The sequence below is a fragment of the Mustelus asterias genome, chromosome 5 (genome assembly GCF_964213995.1).
Source record: "Mustelus asterias chromosome 5, sMusAst1.hap1.1, whole genome shotgun sequence".
Taxonomy (NCBI): domain Eukaryota; kingdom Metazoa; phylum Chordata; class Chondrichthyes; order Carcharhiniformes; family Triakidae; genus Mustelus; species Mustelus asterias.
This window is the reverse complement of record NC_135805.1, coordinates 138,462,577-138,481,040: the sequence shown is the minus strand read 5'-3', so window position 1 is coordinate 138,481,040 and position 18,464 is coordinate 138,462,577. Positions and strand designations below refer to the sequence as shown.

The window sequence follows — 18,464 nt, the reverse complement described above, 5'->3', positions numbered from 1 at the left end:
TTAGTTGGAAGTCAACGAGCTCCATCATCCTTGAGTTGACTTAGTTCATTGTCTGCACCATCTTCTACAATTCTAAGCACACTGGTTAGAATTTAATTATTTAATTGTTGAGAGGTCTAAAACCTGAACTCCCTATCCAACAGGATGGTACTTTCAGCATTTGGACTGCAGCAGTTCAAGGCGGCCCATTTACCAGCTTCTGGAGAATAATAAATGCAAGCATCACTCACATCCCTTGGGAGTCCTGGTTCAGGACTCTCTTAAGGACATGCAGATTCAGTTGGCAGTTAGGAAGGCAAATGCAATGTTAGCATTCATTTCTGGAGGACTGGAATACAAGAGCAGGGATGTACTGTTGAGGCTGTATAAGGCTCTGGTCAGACCCCATTTGGAATATCGTAAGCAGTTTTGGGCCCCATTCCTAAGGAAGGATGTGCTGGCCTTGGAGAGGGTCCAGAGGAAGTTCACAAGAATGACCCCAGAAACGAAGGGTTTGTCGTATGAGGAGTGATTAAGGAGTCTGGGTCTATATTCGATGGAGTTTAGAAAGATGGGGGGGGGGGGGTCTAATTGAAACTTACAGATTACTGAGAGGCCTGGATAGAGTGGGCGTGGCGAGGATGTTTCCACTGGTAGAAGAGGGCATAACTTCAGAGTGAAGGGATGCTCCTTTAAAACTGAGATGAGGAGGGATTTCAGCCAGAGGGTGGTGAATCTCTGGAACTCATTGCCACAGAGGGCTGTGGAGGCCAGGTCATTGAGTGTATTTAAGACAAAGCCAGATAGATAGGATCTTGATCAATAAGGGGACCAAGGGTTATGGGGAAAAGACAGGAGAATCATACCAGCCATGATTAAATGGCAGAACAGACTCACTGGGCCAAATGGCCTAATTCTGCTCCTATATCTTATGTTCTTATCCCAAGAATGGTCTCTTGGATGGAGTAGGAAATCAGGGCACTTTTAGGAGTCAAAACTTAATCCACGTGGAGAAATAGCTGCGCATCACTTCATTTTCAGTCAAAGGCAGTGTGGAAAAAAGGGAATGAAACATTCCGTGTTAGTCAAGCAGTTCAGGAAGTGGCTGAAATTTTTTTTCTCATTTTTGAGGAAGTTACTTCAGAAATCCAAATCAGAAATTGTGCTAGGAAACAAAATCTCACATTGCAGTTCAGCAGAAGAGCAGCATTCGACAGCTAAAAGGTCCTTCAACACCCTCGCAGTCTTCTGCACACTCATTACAATCAATTTTAACAAAACGGCTGACGATTGATTTTCAAAAAGTAGAAGCAACACCAAGCTTTATTGCATGCTTCAATGCTTGGCTTATTAACACTTTTAACCACCTTTCATCTTCATTGACTTGTTAAAAAACCTGAGCGAATACACTTTGCTACAAAAACCCCAATGATTAAATGCAATTCTTCCACCCTCATCCCCCACTAAAATCCATTTCCTGCTGAAAATGGCCAAACATCCTGAAATGTGATAGAGCTATTCGGTAGAAAATGGAAACAGGTTAAATGCAGTGATGATCTGCCACTGGATCGCTAAGTTTAATTGCAGATAATGGATAAATAAAGCAGCCTGAGGAAATTGTTCCTCTTCAAAGCACTGCATAGGGGCCTATATACCAGGAGTTATTACTTGACTGGAGTGCACTTTTTGATGTACTAATCTAAGTGGAAGTTTCCTAGTGCCTCATTAAGTGGGGATGGGGAATTAAAGAGCTTTATTTGTTAAAAAAAGACTCGTCTTTAATACAAATTTCCCATCCTCTTTTTACTTCAGCCACCCTTGCCTGAAATTTTCTGAGGCATTTCTCACCATGGAAAGAAAAATGAACAACTTTAAGGATGTTTAGCCACTATTGTGAAAATCTACCCACAAAATGAAATTGTTTGCAATTTGTTATGTATCGGAAACATGTTCTACCACATCGCTTTACCTCCACCCCACAAGTCAAAAGGTGAAGGTTTGGAGAAAGAATATTCACAGTGCTGGGGTAAGGAAGGAGGTCAATGTTTTCACACTCAACAACCGGTGTTGGGAAATGGACCCAAATCTGGATTGATTGCAGAGTTTTGACATTCCGCTGCCTTGCAAATTTCCCCAACCTTGGTTGCAAAGCCCTCTGGGATATCCTGAGGCCATGAAAGGCGCTACATAAACATAGGATGCAAAAAATCCCAAACCTCTTTACCACCAACAAAGTCCTTCTGAAGTGGAGTCACAAGTCGTAATGTAAGAAACGCAGTGCACAATAAGCTCCCACTATCATATTGTTGTTTATGACCAGATAATCTGTTTTAGTGATGTTGACTGGGGGGTAAATATTGGCTCGGACCCCAGTAAATATACAAAGCATCAGGACTGACAAAATTAAATTGCTATCAACTGACACAATTTTGATTACGGATAATGTATTTTTAAACCGATGTTCAGCACCTAACTACCTTAGCTAGCCAGCAGTAGATGTTTTGATAATTCAAAAACACATCAGTTTCCATGTGTATGCTGATGACCCCCAGTTTTATCTCACTAGCTCTTTGTTTTTTTAATTCATTCATGGGATGTGGGCATCGCTGGACCAGCATTTATTGCCCATATCTAACTGGCCTTGAACTGAGTGTCTCGCTTGGCCATTTCAGAGGGCAGTTGAGAGTCAACCACATTGCAGAGAGTCTGGAATCACAAATAGGCCAGGCCAAGCAAGGACAGCAGATTTCCTTCCCTAAAGGACATTAGTGAGTTTTTACGACAATCGACAATGATTTCATGGTCATCATGAGACTTTTAATTCCAGATTTTTACTGAATTCAAATTTTACCATGTGTCGTGGTGGGATTCAAACCTAGGTCCCCACAGCTCTACCCTGTGTCTTTAGATTACTAACCCAGTGACAATATCACTATGCCACTGCCTCCCTGTTGTCTCTAGTACATTCAGTTCTAGATAAGCAGAAATGTCCTTCAATTAAATATTGGGAAGGCTGTATGCAGACCCCACCACAACTCCAATCCCTCTCCCTACCTGGGAAAGGCTGAACTAAATGTCTGCAAGCTGGGTGTCATATTGGACCTTGAGACAATCACATTTCAGTGTTGTTATTAAGACCAACATTTTCATCTCTTATCGTCCAACTTTGCCCATCTCATGTGTCACTAGTTATCTCCGGGTTTGCCTCTTTGATTGTATTGATGGCCAGCTTCCCAGATTCTACCCTGCGTAAACTGGAGGTCTGCTGCCCTACTCACACTAATCCTATCATCCCTGTGCCTGCTGACCTACACTGGTGCCTAATTAGGCAATACCACAATTTTACAATTCTCCTCCTTGTTTTCAAATCTCTGTGGGTCGACCCCTCCCTATCTTTGTAATCTCCTGTCATACTCTACCCTGTCTGACCTACTGAGTATCCCTGATTTTAATATCTCCACCATTGATGCCTTTAACTCTCTTGAGCCCCATGCTCTATAATTTCTTCTCCAACCTTCCCATCTCTACTTTGCTTTCCCCCTTTAAGACAGTCTTTGAAGTCTATTTCTTTGGTCAAGCTATTCACCACCTAGCCTAATATTTTATCATGTGGCTCAGTGTCACAGTGTCACACTTTTTTATTTAAGTGTGTTTTTTTCAACCTGAACAGAAAATATCGCCAACATTGTGACTGTGATATCCTAAAATCAGAACAGACCTTTTGCAGAATATACCCCAAAAACATAGGAGCATTACCTGCAGTGTCAAGTCAGAAAGGTAAAAGGTCTGGAAACAAACTAGGGAAGTGTGGTGATGAGGTGAAAAAATAGTTTGACAAGTATCTCATTCTTCGGAGGGGACAAAGGTCCTGAAGATTAAGGTGCAACATAATTGATGTGTTGCATAAAAGATGTGAGAAGTTAACAGGTTAGATAAGACAAAAACTATTTCCTCTGGTGAGAAAGTCAGAAAAAAAGATAGAACCTTAAATACAGAGCAAGGCTATTCAGGATGTCAGGAAGCAATTTGTCATACAAGGATTAGTGGCAATCAAGATCGACAGATTTTTCTCAGGCAAGGGGTTTAAAAGTTATGGAACGGAGGCAGGTAGATGGATTTACGATTCAAAAGAGACAAGTTCTAATTAAATGGTGGAACAGGCTCGAAAGGTCTGTGTTCTTCCTACATTCCTAACAAACATTTGGACTTCAGTCTTGAAAGCACCAGTTGTCATTATAATTTGCAATGCAGTCACTCAGTGTTGCGTGCTGTGTATCGCTGATATCACCAAGCAAATAATTTAGCACAGTACAACAATCTCTGCAGTTCCGACACTTGACCACACAAAGGATTAATTTACTACTTTTGCACCAGTGTTTTTGTGTACACAATTCTGAAGGCAGTGATACTGACTTATTGGGCTGCTAACCAGTGTGAAATGAAGTGTTCTGCAAAAATAATTGTGTAATCCCACACATGCTCATTCAGTTTCAATTTCTCTTTTTATTGGAAGTTAATTTCAACCCACAGATCAATGTTCCCTTTAATAAGCAACTTCCTATCATTTTTACTTTAGATAACTTGTTGACTTAAAGCTCATGACTTGATGAACAAATAATTCAGGGAACTGACTAAGGAAAAGTTAATCGTGGCCATCGTAAAGTTTTGCCTATTCCCTTTTACTGCTGGTCACAACAAGGAGAGACAGGAGTCAACTATTCTTGTTCATCTTTTACACTTTACATGAATTCTGAGATGCGAGCTGTTGAGATATGCTGGAGGGTTTTATCTTGCATATCTTGGGGAGTTAAGGGTGAATTGTTTCCTCGTATCCTGAAGCACAGGCTTGCCAAGATAAACAGTGTTAGAATGCAACCGGTGACAACTTTGTATTAGATGTAATGTGACCAATGGGAACAAGATACAAGGGTCAGCTGACCCAGTAAACCATGGAACCAATTACAGAGTGATGTAATAGTCAGCTGACCAGAATAAGGAACTATGTAGAATTGTGGGAAGCTTGGAGTGGCCCAGGGCAAGGCCCCAAGTTTAAAGTAATGATGTTTCTTTATTAAACCCTTTCTTTGATTTATAAGTTGAAGTAAGTTTTGTTGTATTTTCATTAGCTTCTGAAGCAACAAACAGGATGACTTAAATGCCAAGAGAAGAAAGTGTGGCTGGCCTTTTTCTTTCGATGTGTTATCTACAATAATTGGTTATGTAAGGAAATAAGGAACATTAATGAAGTTAGGCACGAATTAAGATGTAATTATGGGGGCTATAGTAATAAACATAGGTACAGGAGTTTATAATATAGGAAGATAATGGCTAAGAAAGCCAACTTTCATTCAAAAGATTCAAGAACAGTAAAGTCAGAAAGTTTAGTCTGAGGGACGTGGCTTTGGAGCAAACAACAACTTTTTATGCAAGTAGACTGTTTTTGAATGAACAGATATGCCAATGTGGTCCTATCTGAGACATGTACCTATAACGTAGGCAAAACATGGGGTATAAAGGAGCATGGTTTGCAACACTTCTCCCAAGGGCATGGATGACGGAACTAGAAACTGAGAATCATTCTCAGTGTACATGAATATCCAAGTTGTGTTGCAGATGAAAAATCTGTTCTGGATACTCAATCATCAAATGCTTGCTTGAATATATTGAAAATCAAAGAAAATAAGTTAACTAATAACTGAACATTAGCACGAGCACATTGCTGGGCCATTTTGGTGTGTGGTTGAGAGTTAACCACGTTGGTCTGGGACTAGATAGAGATGCAAAAAGGCAAAGTGGATAAATTTTTCAAGAGAGGAAATAGTTTCTCTCCATTTACCCTAGCAAATCCATTACTCATCTCAATTCTACACCTTTAACCTATCCTCAATTAAACTCATGTATAAAAAGAATCCTATTTATAACCTGCAGTCACCGACACAATTATTTTTTTACTTTTAAGCACACAAGTAGTACACACCCAGCAACTCCAGGCGATCCTTGGCCATAATCAAGTTGGTTGTCATTTTGCTCTGTAGGCGTCTGGCTCGCTCAACCTGCTCACCTGCAAAGTAGGAGGTCATCAGAAGATATTTAAAAACAAAAATAAAACATGTTAAGAATTGCTGTTCATATAGCTCTCAGTTACTGTCAGTAAATAACCCATGCAGAATATACCCTGACCACTCAAATGTCAAAATTATCTACAAATTTAGACAATTGGGAAACAATATTTGTAATTGACCAATTGACTGGCTCTGAAAGGGTGTTTTGGCTATTAAAAAAGACAGCTCAATACCAGCTACCATTGCATCCCATTCAATCTACCCTTTACCTTCCATGACTTTAATCGTCTTCCTAGAACAGGGGGCCCAGAACACCACACATTACTCCCAACACGGTGCATAGTGGTTAGCACTGCTGCCTCAGTGCCAGGGATCGATTCCTGGCTTGGGTCATTGTCTATATGGAGTCTGCACATTCTCCCCGTGTCTGCATGGGGAGAACATCTTCCTCTGGGTGCTCCTGTTTCCTCCCACAGTTCAAAAGAGATGCTGGTTAGGCGCATTGGCCATGCTAAACTCTCCCTCAGTGTACCCAAACAGGCACTGAGTGTGGCGACTAGGGGATTTTCACAGTAACTTCATTGTAGTGTTAATGTAAACCTTACTTGTGACACTAAAAAAAAAACTGCAGCCCAATTAAAATAGCATTTCATTCAAAATGCCCACCTTACTTTCACATACCATGTTCTAAGGACACAAAACCAAAGTTTTCTTTGCTTCACCTTTAAAATCTATGCATTGGAATAACAAATCATATCAAAGAGACTTCCTTTACCCCTTATCCTTTACCTTCTGCTCTCCAAGCATCCCAATCCAATCCATGTTGGCTGCAATCATCTTAATTCCACACGGGTCTTTATCAAATGCTATTTATGAGTACATAAACCACACCCACTGCATATCCTGCATTCACCACCCCTCCCTTAGTTCAAGAATTCTATAAGAGGTTGGTCAAGGATGAATTTGTCTTAGAAATCCATGAAGACTAACCTGGATTAGTTTCCATCCCTCCAATTTTTTAGCAATTTCATCCTGTATCAAGTCAAGTAGTTTATCAATATCTGAAGAAAGACCAAGGTTCCTATAACTATCCAAGTCCTACTTACTTTGAAGAGATAAGTAACATTTGTAGTCTTCTGACACAATTTGCTTTTCAGTATGATTTTGGAAAAATTACAAAACCTCCATTATTTCTACAATCAGAATTTCAAACCATCAGGTCCCAGTTTTATGTTGACCTCACGTTCAAGTAGCTTCTTTACTACCGTTTCCCTGAACAGCTACTTCCTCTAGCTGGTTTACATTTTACAACTAATATCCATATGCAGGAGTAGATAAGATAATTGATCGACCTGCCTTTTATTACCTGCCCCATAAGCAGATTAATTGAAATAAAGAATATGGAGTTAGAACACAAGAACATCAGAAATAGGACAATCGAGCTCGCCCTGCCAAAAGTGCATCCATTTTTGATTTGAGCATACTTACTGAGTGTGCACCCAGAGTTCTGAGATGAAAATTAAGATTCACAAACCCATGAGTGAAGAACTTTCTCATCTAAGTACTAAATTACTGACCCCTTATTCTATGATTCTGATCCCCAATTCTGAACTCTCACAAGGGAAACATCCTCAGAGTTAATCAAACCCTTTTGAAATTTTATACATTTCAAAAGAGATGACCTCTCATTTTTCTAAACGCTAAGGAATTTAGGCTCAGTCTTCAACTTCCCCAAAAGAGCATGATTACTCAGTAAACAACCCGACTCCACAACATGGCATGATGCAATGTTTTCAGTCACATGTCATGAAGCAGAGAGCAGAATTTGTTGGGTAGAACAGCAGGAAGAACTGAGGATAAACCCCAATGGAGAATGCTCGGGGAAAAGGTAGCAACATTTTCAAACCAAAAACAACTGGGACTCTACTCCAAACTATGGGCATACTCTTGGGTTCAAATAACTAAACAAAGTCATGTCACTCACGAAGTGATAGGCTGGCCTTGCCTTATTTATTCTTTGGCAAAACATGTTCCACGTTATGGCGCCTGATTCATGTTAGGTGATCATTTTGCCCAACATCCATCTACAAGCTTGCTTATGACCTCTCATTCACCATTCCATGTTCCCTTAATCTTTGACCTCCAACTAATCTAATCACAAATGTCAGGAACATCTTTGTCCTGGGCACCTTGTGATGTTCTGGTCTGAGCAATTATCATCTTTGAACGTTAGCCGTTATCCCAGACATTTCTCCTGTGCATATTTCACTTCATACCTCTTCACTTTGAAGCTGCCATTCCAATATCTTTATCGAGTCTGAGTTGGACCATGCAAATCAGTACCTTTCTTTTGACCCTCATCAGTGCTGCCATTCAAAAAGTTATTGATTGGGCATTATACCATTAATCCTTTCTCTCATCTGAATTAGCATACCTAACTCTTGGTTTTTACTTGTGAATGCGAAATATTCAGACTCGCTTTCTTTCCATTGTTAACAGTGTCATTCTAGAAACTTCTCTATTTTGACTACTTCCAATATTGGGAACTCAAACTCAAAAGAACTAACCACCCAAATTGACAGTCAGCATAACAGGCCACTAGGCAATCCCCTAATGAACCAAATTAGTCACAAAATAGTTGCATCACAGTTTGGTATGGCTCCTGCTTTATCCAAGACCACAAAAAAACTACAGAGTTGTGAACGAAGCCTAGTCCATCACACAAACCAGCCTCTCATCCGTTGACTCTGTCGACACTTCCCGCTGCCCCGGAAAAGCAGCCAGCATAATTAAGGACCCCACGCACCCCGGACATGCTCTCTTCCATCAGGAAAAAAAATACAAAAGCCTGAGGACACGTATCAATGGACTCAAGAACAGCTTCTTCCCTGCTGCCATCATGGACCTACCTCGCATTAAGTTGATCTTTCTCTGCACCCTAGTGTGACTGTAACACTACATTCTGCACTGTCTCTTTTCCTTCTCTATGAACGGTATGCTTTGTCTGCATAGCGTGCAAGAAACAATACTTTTCACTGTATACTAATACACGTGAGAATAATAAAATCAAATCAAAATTTAAAAGGCACGTTTAAAGTGGCCAACCATCTCATTACATACCATAAAAAAGTGACAAATGAGAAACATGAGTTTGACGAAGATTTAGTGGGAGGTTGGGGTGACTAAAGATAGAGGGGAAGAGTTCAGTTTTGATGAAACTTGTGAAAATAGGGAGAGGTCTAGTAAAGCAAATAATTCCAGATTACAGAGGTCATGACGGCTAAATGCTCGGTCACTAATTGTTGGACAGAAAGACTGGGTTAAGAACAGATAAGCAGAAATAGTGAGACTGGGGTATAGGATCCAAGGAGGTTGCAGAGATAGGCAAGAGTTTTCTCTGCTTAGGAGCAGCAGGTAATCAATTTCTTCCATTGTTGTCTGCTTAGACCAAGATATCTAATGCCAGAAGATTAATTTGCCTTAAACCCAGCAGCTGGTGAGCCTGAAGCACCCACACCAGTTCCACTCAGATAACAGCTTAATCGGGGCAGAACATTCAATTCAATCATCACAAAAGGTTGTGGAAATTTAAAAGCTAGGGGCTAGCATCCGAAAACACTTCATTCTCAAGCATCCTATAACTTCACATTAGCAAAACTAGTGCAGTCTCTGATGCAATTTTTTGAAAGCAGTAACTCCAGGCATTTTAATGTTTATATTTGCAAGTCTCCAACAGACCTATTTTGTCCAAGCTCTTTTGGTAACAAAAGACATTTTATGTAATCAGGCCAATGAGCCTGATAAGCAATCTCCCTACCAGGAGGAATGGCCTTTAGTGTGGCTCTAGTTTTCAATCTGCCTGACTTTGGGTGGCCCCACCAGGAATTACAAACCTGTCAGCCCAGCTTGAGTCGTAGGAGCATAAACCTTCCAACCACACTAGTGCAGTCCCTCAAAAAGGCGGCAGAGAAAGGGAGAGCCACAAATTCAAAGAGAGTCTGCATTTATATAGTGCCTCTCATGCAGTAAAATGATCCAAGTCACTTCACAGGAACATTATCGAATAAAATCTAACACTGAGCCATATAAGGAGGTACTGAGATAGGTGGCCAAAAGCTTGATCAAAGACATAAGTTTTAAGGAGCATCTTAGAAAAGGAGAGAAAGGTAGAGAGGCAGAGGGAGGAAATTATAGAGCCTACAGCCTTGTCAGCCTAAGGTCCTGCTGCCAATGGTGGAGAGACTAGCAGCAGATGAACGGAGGCAGGGGAATAGACATGGAAATGCTGCAGAGGTGGAGAAAGACAGTCTGAGTGATGGGCTGGATGTGTGTCTGGAAATTCAACTCTGAGTCAAATATGGTCCAGCCTCAGATGTAGCCAATGAGGGGGGAAGAATCAGTACCCAACGAGTTTGGGGTCCTTCCCAATATTAGAGATATTGCAAGTAAATTTCTGTTCATCCAGTACTCCAAGTTGGAAAAGCAGTATGGCAATTTAGGGACAGTGGCGGAACAGAGTGAGGTGTTGGGGTGGGTGGGGAGATACAGATCAGTCTCATCAGCATACATGTGGAAACTGGAGTGTTTTAAGATAATGTTGCAGAGCGGCAGCACGTAGATGGGAATTAGGAGGAAGTCATAAACAAATCCTTGGGGGACATCAAACGTAATAATGCAGGAGTGAGAAGAGAAGCCACTGCAGGTCATTCTCTGGCTTAGATCAGAATAGAACCAGATGTGGTCTCATCAAGGTACTATACAAGTTTTGGTCAATTGAAACTTGATCAAGATCAGAGTGCACAAATTCAGAACATGAAGTGTGGCTAATCACAGTTCCAATGCAAAACCACTCCATTAGGTAATAAGCCTAATGAGGCTTATTATAAGTACTGTACCATCGGCAAAAAATGGAGGGGGTAAGCTATCTTTCAATAATCAGGTTGGTGCCTAGAATTTCTCCAGATTCTGTTGTGGCCTCTCCAGGCGAACTTCCCAAGGGGGCAATCAAACACAATTCAATCCCAAGCCTCACAGGATAGCATTAGAACAGGTTTTAAGGATTGTCTTAAAAAGGAGAATGACAGTGATTACATTTCACAAGTACTTCAGAGGCTGCAGAGTGTTTTGGGGTGTCCTAACATAGCAACATTATCTAAATGAAAGCCCTTTCCTTCTTTAGGCTTGCCAGTTCCTTCAGGACAAATATTTAATTACTTACTCAATGAAAAACAGCTAATCATCTTGACACAAACTCTTAAAAACATTAGACACTATATACTTTGTATTCTTACTTTTGAAGTCCAAGCTGGCAAAGATATAATGTGTCAGAAGTCTATTTTAGGCAAAACTTCAAGTTTGCAGCATTTTGCCATGACTGCAATCCTTTGTGATTAGTAGATCATGGAGCCATTAAATCTGGAATTCTTTTCCCTAAACTAACGATGGGTCAATTAAAGTTTTCAAGCCTGAGCAGGATAGATTTTTATTATAAGTGGTAGAGAGATATGGATTTAAGCAGAGCGGAGATACAGATCAGTGATGGTCTGATTGAGTGGAGTGGAATAGGCTCGAGGGGTTGAATGACCTACTTCAGTTGTGTTCCTTTATCCACAGCAGTGAATAACTACAGAGAATGTTTGCTGGGGATGCTGCTTTGCCATAACCAGATACTTAGAAATGGAGAATAGTCAGATGACTTGATCATTTTTCATTTACAATCATAGGTGGTCATTCAATCTCTCGTATCATGTTCTAACATTCCATATTTTCCTGCATCTCCCTCTAACTACCTGCGCTGGTTCCGCGGCCTTTAAAATCTATCAATCTCAGTCTTGAAATTTTCAACTGATCCCTTAATTTTTGAGGAGAGTTCCAGCGGCAAGCCGAAGGATCAGGGAAGAGAGGCAGTGAGCCGGAGGCAAGTAGAAAAAGTTAGCATATTTCTTTTATAGAAAGCCAAAATAAATTCCATTTCATTTATGAATGTAAGAATTTAGCAGCGTAAAGCTTTTCAACTTATAGCGTATAACATTTTAACATTTTTTCTTGATGGGAAAAGTCCTGCAGAATACAACTTTTACATTGGTTACAATGGGAAAATCTGATTCACTTAACGTTACTTCATTCAAAGTTGCACTTTTCATGACAAAGTTAAATGAGCAAGTGGTTAGCACTGCTGCCTCACAGCGCGAGGACCCAGGCTCGATTCAGGCCTCGGGTCACTGTCTGTGTGGAATTTGCACATTCTCCCCATGTCTGCGTGGGTTTCCTCCGGGTGCTCCGGTTTCCTCCCACACTCCAAAGATGTGCGGGTTAGGTTGATTGGCCGTGCTGAATTGACCCTAACGTCAGGGGGATTAGCAGGGTAAATATGTGTTGTGGGAATAGGGCCCGGGTGGGATTGTGGTCAGTGCAGGCTCCATGGGCCAAATGGCCTCCTTCTGCACCGTAGGGATTAGAACATAGAACGTAGAAAAGCTACAGCACAAACAGGCCCTTCGGCCCACAAGTTGCGCCAACATGTCCCTACCTACTAGGCTTACCTATAACCCTCTATCTTACTAACTTCCATGAACTTATCCAAAAGTCTCTTAAAAGACTCTATCGAATCCGCCTCCACCACCACTACCGGCAGCCGATTCCACACACCCACCACCCTCTGAGTGAAAAACTTAGCCCTAACATCTCCTCTGTACCTACTCCCCAGCACCCTAAACCTGTGACCTCTTGTGGCAACCATTTCAGCCCTGGGTAAAAGCCTCTGAGAATCCACTATCAATACCCCTCAACATCTTTTACACCTCTATCAGGTCACCTCTCATCCTTCGCCTCTCCAAGGAGAAAAGACCTAGCTCTCTCAACCTATCCTCATAAGGCATGCCACCTAATCCAGACAACATCCTTGTAAATCTCCTCTGCACCCTTTCTATGGCTTCCACATCCTTTCTGTAATGAGGCGACCAGAACTGGGCACAGTACTCCAGGTGGGGTCTGACCAGGGTCCTATACAGCTGCAGCATTATCTCCCAATTTCTAAACTCAATTCCTCTATTGATGAAGGCCAGTATTCCATATGCCCTCTTAATTACAGCCTCTACCTGCGATGCTGCTTTGAGCATCCTATTAACCCGGACCCCAAGATCCTTCTGATCTTCCACACTGCCAAGTGTCTTACCCTTAATATTATATTCTTTCATCCTATTCGTCCTGCCAAAATGAACCACCACACACTTATCTGGGTTGAAGTCCATCTGCCACTTCTCTGCCCAGTCTTGCATCTTATCTATGTCTCGTTGCAACTGCTGACATCCCTCTACACTACCCACAACCCCACCAACCTTTGTGTCATCAGCAAACTTGCCAACCCATCCTTCCACTTCCTCATCCAGGTCATTTATAAAAATCACAAAGAGCAAGGGTCCTAGAACAGATCCCTGGGGCACCCCACTGGTGACCGACCTCCATGCTGAAAAAGAGCCATCTACAACCACTCTGTGCCTTCTGTGGGCAAGCCAGTTCTGAATCCACAAAGCTATGTTCCCTTGTATCCCATGTCCCTTCACTTTCTCAATGAGCCTTGCATGGGGCACCTTATCAAACGCCTTGCTGAAATCCATATAAACTACATCTACCGCTCTTCCCTCATCTATGTGTCTAGTTACATCTTCAAAAAATTCAATTAGGCTCGTAAGGCATGATCTGCCTTGGACAAAGCTGTGCTGGCTATTTCTGATCATGCTATTCCTCTCCAGATGTTCATAAATCCTGCCTCTCAGGATCTTCTCCATCAATCGATTCTATGAATACTTTGAGCACTTATTGCATTGTACAGGGAAGGGAGCTTCCAGGCATGAATGATCATTGTATGATGAATTCTGTATTGGGTTTGAAAGGGATTTAGTCAAGTCCAAAATTAGGGTCTTAAATCCAAACAGAGCAAACTATACAGGCATGAGTTGGGATAGATAGATTGGTAAACTAGATTAAAAGATGTGATGGCAGATAAGCAATGGCTTGCATTTAAACAATTAGTTCTTACTTTGCAACAAATGAGTGTTCCAAAATTATACATTCCCTAAGGAATAAAAATCCCATGGGAAAAGTGGTCCACCATGGCTAATGAGTTGAGGTTTATAATGTTGTCAGAAATAGTAATCCTGAGGACTGGGAGAATTTTAGAATTCAGCAAAGGATGGCCAAGTTGATAAAGAAAGTGAAAGTAAGGTATGAGAGCACACCAGCTAGAGACATAAATAAAAGCAAACGGGATCAAAGATTATGGGGAGAAAGCAGGATTAGGCTACTGAGTTGGACGATCAGCCATGATCGTGATGAATGGCAGAGCAGGTTTAAAGGGTCAAATGGCCTCCTCCTGCTCCAATCTTCTATGTTTCTAAAACAAACCGGAAAATATTAGCAAGAGTAAACTTGGGTCCCTTACAGGCAGTGGCAGCAGCAGCGGGAAATGGCAGAGGTTTCAATTGTTTGCTTTTGCCTTCATGGTGGAAGATCCACAAAACATTCTAGGATTGCTGGGAGTTAAGGATCTAGACAAATTAGAAACTTGGAAGAATTTAGTATGAGCAAATAAATAATGCTGGAGAAATTAATGGAACTGAAAGGCATCAAGAAGTTCCCTGGACCTAATTGTCTTCATCCTAGGAGTTTTAAGGAGGCTGCTACAGAGATAATGGGTCAGTTTTATCTTCCAGAATTTCATAGAATTCAAATTAAGAATCATCCCTGCAGATTGGAAGGTAGCAAACAAAGCCTCGCTATTCAAGAAACGAAAGAGAGAAAATGGGAAACTATCATCCTAACATCAGTGGTTATGCTAGAAACTCTGTGCATTAACATGGAAAATGTGATTGATAAAAATGTGTCGATTCCACCCAAAAGGGAAATTCTGTTTGACAAATTTTGAAATCATCACCGATTTCGTGATAAGCTCTTTCCCACAGTTAGCCATTCACACACTACCTGTTCCCTCTCAATTCTTACTTTCCTGCTCTTGTGATTTCGTCTTGACTTCTTCCAAAGCCACCTGGGTGGGACAATGCAAAGCCTTCCTTTTTTTCTGCAACCTCATCCATTACAGCAACAAAATAGCATTTGTTAATGCCTTACCTGATCCAGAGATCTGAATTGCAATCCCATGCTCCAGTTCTGCAATCCCCTTCTTATACCACTCCACAGCTTTTTCCTTCTGTCCTGTTCAAACATAGGAACAGGATTACAACCATCACCCATAAACTACTGAGACAACATAATATAATCCCTAACACAACTCAAAACAGTGTGGTTGAATTTAGCTTAACCCTTTGAGGATTAAAGGCACTCTGAGGCTTTTCTACCATCGGTGCTGTCACCAGCATTTCAATAAACTGTATGACAGTGGACATTTCCATATTTTGTTTTATTTGAAAAGTAAAAATAATCCAGTTATACAGTTACTGCATTGCCTAATCAAAGTAAGAAATCTAACAACACCAGGTTAAAGTCCAACAGGTTTATTTGGTAGCAAATAAACCTGTTGGACTTTAACCTGGTGTTGTTAGACTTCTTACTGTGTTTACCCCAGTCCAACGCCGGCATCTCCACATCTTGCCTAATCAAACCCAGAGTTTTGCTTGGAGCACGCACTCGGTGAAAAACAGGGTCAAGTATTCTTGGTGTGAAAATGATGGAAAAGAAGAAATTGAGACTTTACTCAAAGGACACACAAGTGCATACATATTACCTAACTGGCGCAAAGCATCTGCTAAAAGCAACAGAGATGCATTGCAACCATCATCAATTGTATCAATCTTTGTGTACTCTTAATCAAAATTACAATTCCCACAGCCTGCTCAAAGCAGCTTACTGATTTTATCTTATTCAAATTTCATGAACCTGGATATTTGAAAAGTGCTGGTGCCTTGTTGGTGGATACATTACACGTCAAAACACTCACTGCATGCAACTCGTGACACTCCATGGTATGAACAAGAAAAACACATGCCCAACAATTCACTGCCGAGCAAGTGTGAAATATCAAGATGCAGAAAAAGTTGGAGAGAAGGGGAAGGAAGGGGGAGAATGAAAGAAGAGGCATCGTGGTCAATATTCTTCATGCCATTTTGAAATTATTTATGTGAGTTTGATATATTTTTTTTAAATTTCCGATCTATATTCCGCTCCACAGCCATAAAAATTTTGCAATGCTGCAACGTGGGCAGAGAGTGTTTAAAACAAAACCGATTTAACAAAACCAACTAATTTCAATATAAATGGTGTAGTTTAAGGAGGCGGAATTTCATGCCCCAGTTTAGGTTCTGATTACAGCTCTGAAGATGAGGTTACAAGGGAGTCAGTTTCAATTAATTAGACAACATGCTGGTTAATCTGAGGAAGTTGCACACATAGAGTTAAGACAAATTGCAATTTTCAAATCAAGTTTCTTACTTCACCCATGGAATGTGCCCGCTACTGGCAATGCCACCATTTATTTCCCATCACTAATTGCCCTCCAAAAGGTGGTGGCAAGTTGCCTTCTTGAACCGCTACAGTCCATGTGGCACAGTGGTTAGCACTGCTGCCTCACAGCGCCAGGGACCCAGGTTCAATTCAATGCTTTTACACATACTATCCACATAACCCTACGTGTAAAGAAATTTCTCTTCTTCTCGGTCCTTGAATTTTGAAATTGTGCCCCCGGCTCCAAACTCCCCTACGAAGGAAACATCTTACCTGCATCTACCCTGTCCATTCCTTAAAAGTATTTTGCAGGTTTCAATGAGAACAACCCCCATTCTTCAAAACTCTAAAGGTCCTGTTTGTCCAATCCCTCTTCATAAGACAGTCCCACTATCTCCAGAACGAGTTTCGGATTTGGGAAGATTCAAAACAATAAAGAAATGATATATCACTAAGTTAGGATGGTCTGTAACTTGGAAGGGAAGTAAGTTTGGAAGGGGCTGTCGAAGGAGCATCAGTAGGTTGCTGCAGTGCATCTTGTAGATAACATACACAAGTAGCTACTGTGTGGTTAGTGGTGGAGGAAGTGAATGATTAGTGTGGTGCATGGGGTGCCAATCATGCGGCTTGCTTTGTCCTAGGTGCTGTCGAGATTTGACTGTAGTTGGAACTGCACTTATCTAGACAAGTGGAGAGTATTCCATCACGCACCTGTCCATGTCTCAGATGGTGCAAAGGCTTTGGGGAGTCTGAATAGAATCATGTTTACAGAATCCAAACTGAAGTAGGATTAGATGGCAGAGGATAGCTCAACCAATCTACTCAGATATAACCTGACTTCTATTTACATAATTCCAACTGGGAAACAGGCCATTCGGCCCAGCAGTACATGCCAGCATTACCTTCCAAAAACAAATAATTCTAATCATGTCTACACTCTAATCTCCATATGCCTCCAAATCCCTTTCCTTCATTGACTTATCTAATCTAACGCTGAATATCGATACAGTTTCTGGTGTCAATCACACATATTCGAAGTTAATTCTAGAGCCTCAGAAACCCGAGGGAGGAGGTTTCTCTTTCTATCTGTTCTAAAGCTTTACTTCCCCCCCCCCCCCCCCCCCCACCTACTGAAAATAATCTGCTTCGCCCATCCTCTCAATTTCAAACAGTTCCATCACATCACAATCTGCATTGTTCCAACAAACAAAAATCAAATGTTTTTTGTATTTATATATTCTCAAAGGCAACAGAGCTGTGCTGTCAGCTCACTAGGCTTCCCCTTTTCCATCAAAAACCTTTTTCTACTTCCATTACAAATTCCTGTGTCCATACTGATTAAAAATATTTTTGTAAACGCATCTTCCCACCCGTAGTAGCGCTGACAGGGGTTAGTTATTGCACCTAAGTTGTTTCCATAATAAATGTGGAATAAGTACTTATAACAGAAAATCTTGACAGGGAAAGCATGTGGATACTTTAATATATTTATAACGAGATGGTGGTGTAGTCTAAGTTCTGGTGTAATTACACACTGGCACTGTACCTGCGGGAAAGTAGAGATCAATGAATATCAGCACCTCTATCATCATCATCTTATTAATTACAGCAGTTATGTAATTAGTTACCACAAAAAAGGAAAGGACTTCCACTGCTACAGCATCTTGCATGACCTCAGAATATCCTAAATCACTAAAGGCACTCAAATACACATGAAGCACAGTCATTATTGTAACGTAGGAAATGAGGTAGCCAAGTTGCACACAGCAGGATCCTGCAAACAGCAAAGAGAGAAATGAGCAGGTCATCTGTTTCTAGCGTTGGCTGAGGGATTAAGTTCTGTCCAGTAATTACAATGAAACGCTTGTCCAGTTGCATAGTGTGGTGAGCTGCCACACAAAACAAAAATTCAGCACAACCTTGTCAGCTTTTATCAGGTCTTGCCCAGCTTACTAGGTGGAGTTATTT

At 41.1% G+C, this 18,464-nt stretch overlaps 1 protein-coding gene across 2 annotated transcripts in view; it reads right to left on the bottom strand.

Moving 5' to 3' along the window:
• spast (spastin) overlaps positions 1–18,464 on the bottom strand; it is a 64,063-nt gene that overhangs the window by 42,519 nt on the left and 3,080 nt on the right. For both annotated transcript variants that reach the window (XM_078213374.1, XM_078213373.1), the window contains exons 2-3: positions 15,168–15,251; positions 5,957–6,040 (exon numbers count right to left, since the gene is read on the bottom strand). In XM_078213374.1, coding sequence (XP_078069500.1) covers positions 5,957–6,040; positions 15,168–15,251 — 168 coding nt within the window. The remainder of the gene's footprint in view (positions 1–5,956; positions 6,041–15,167; positions 15,252–18,464) is intronic.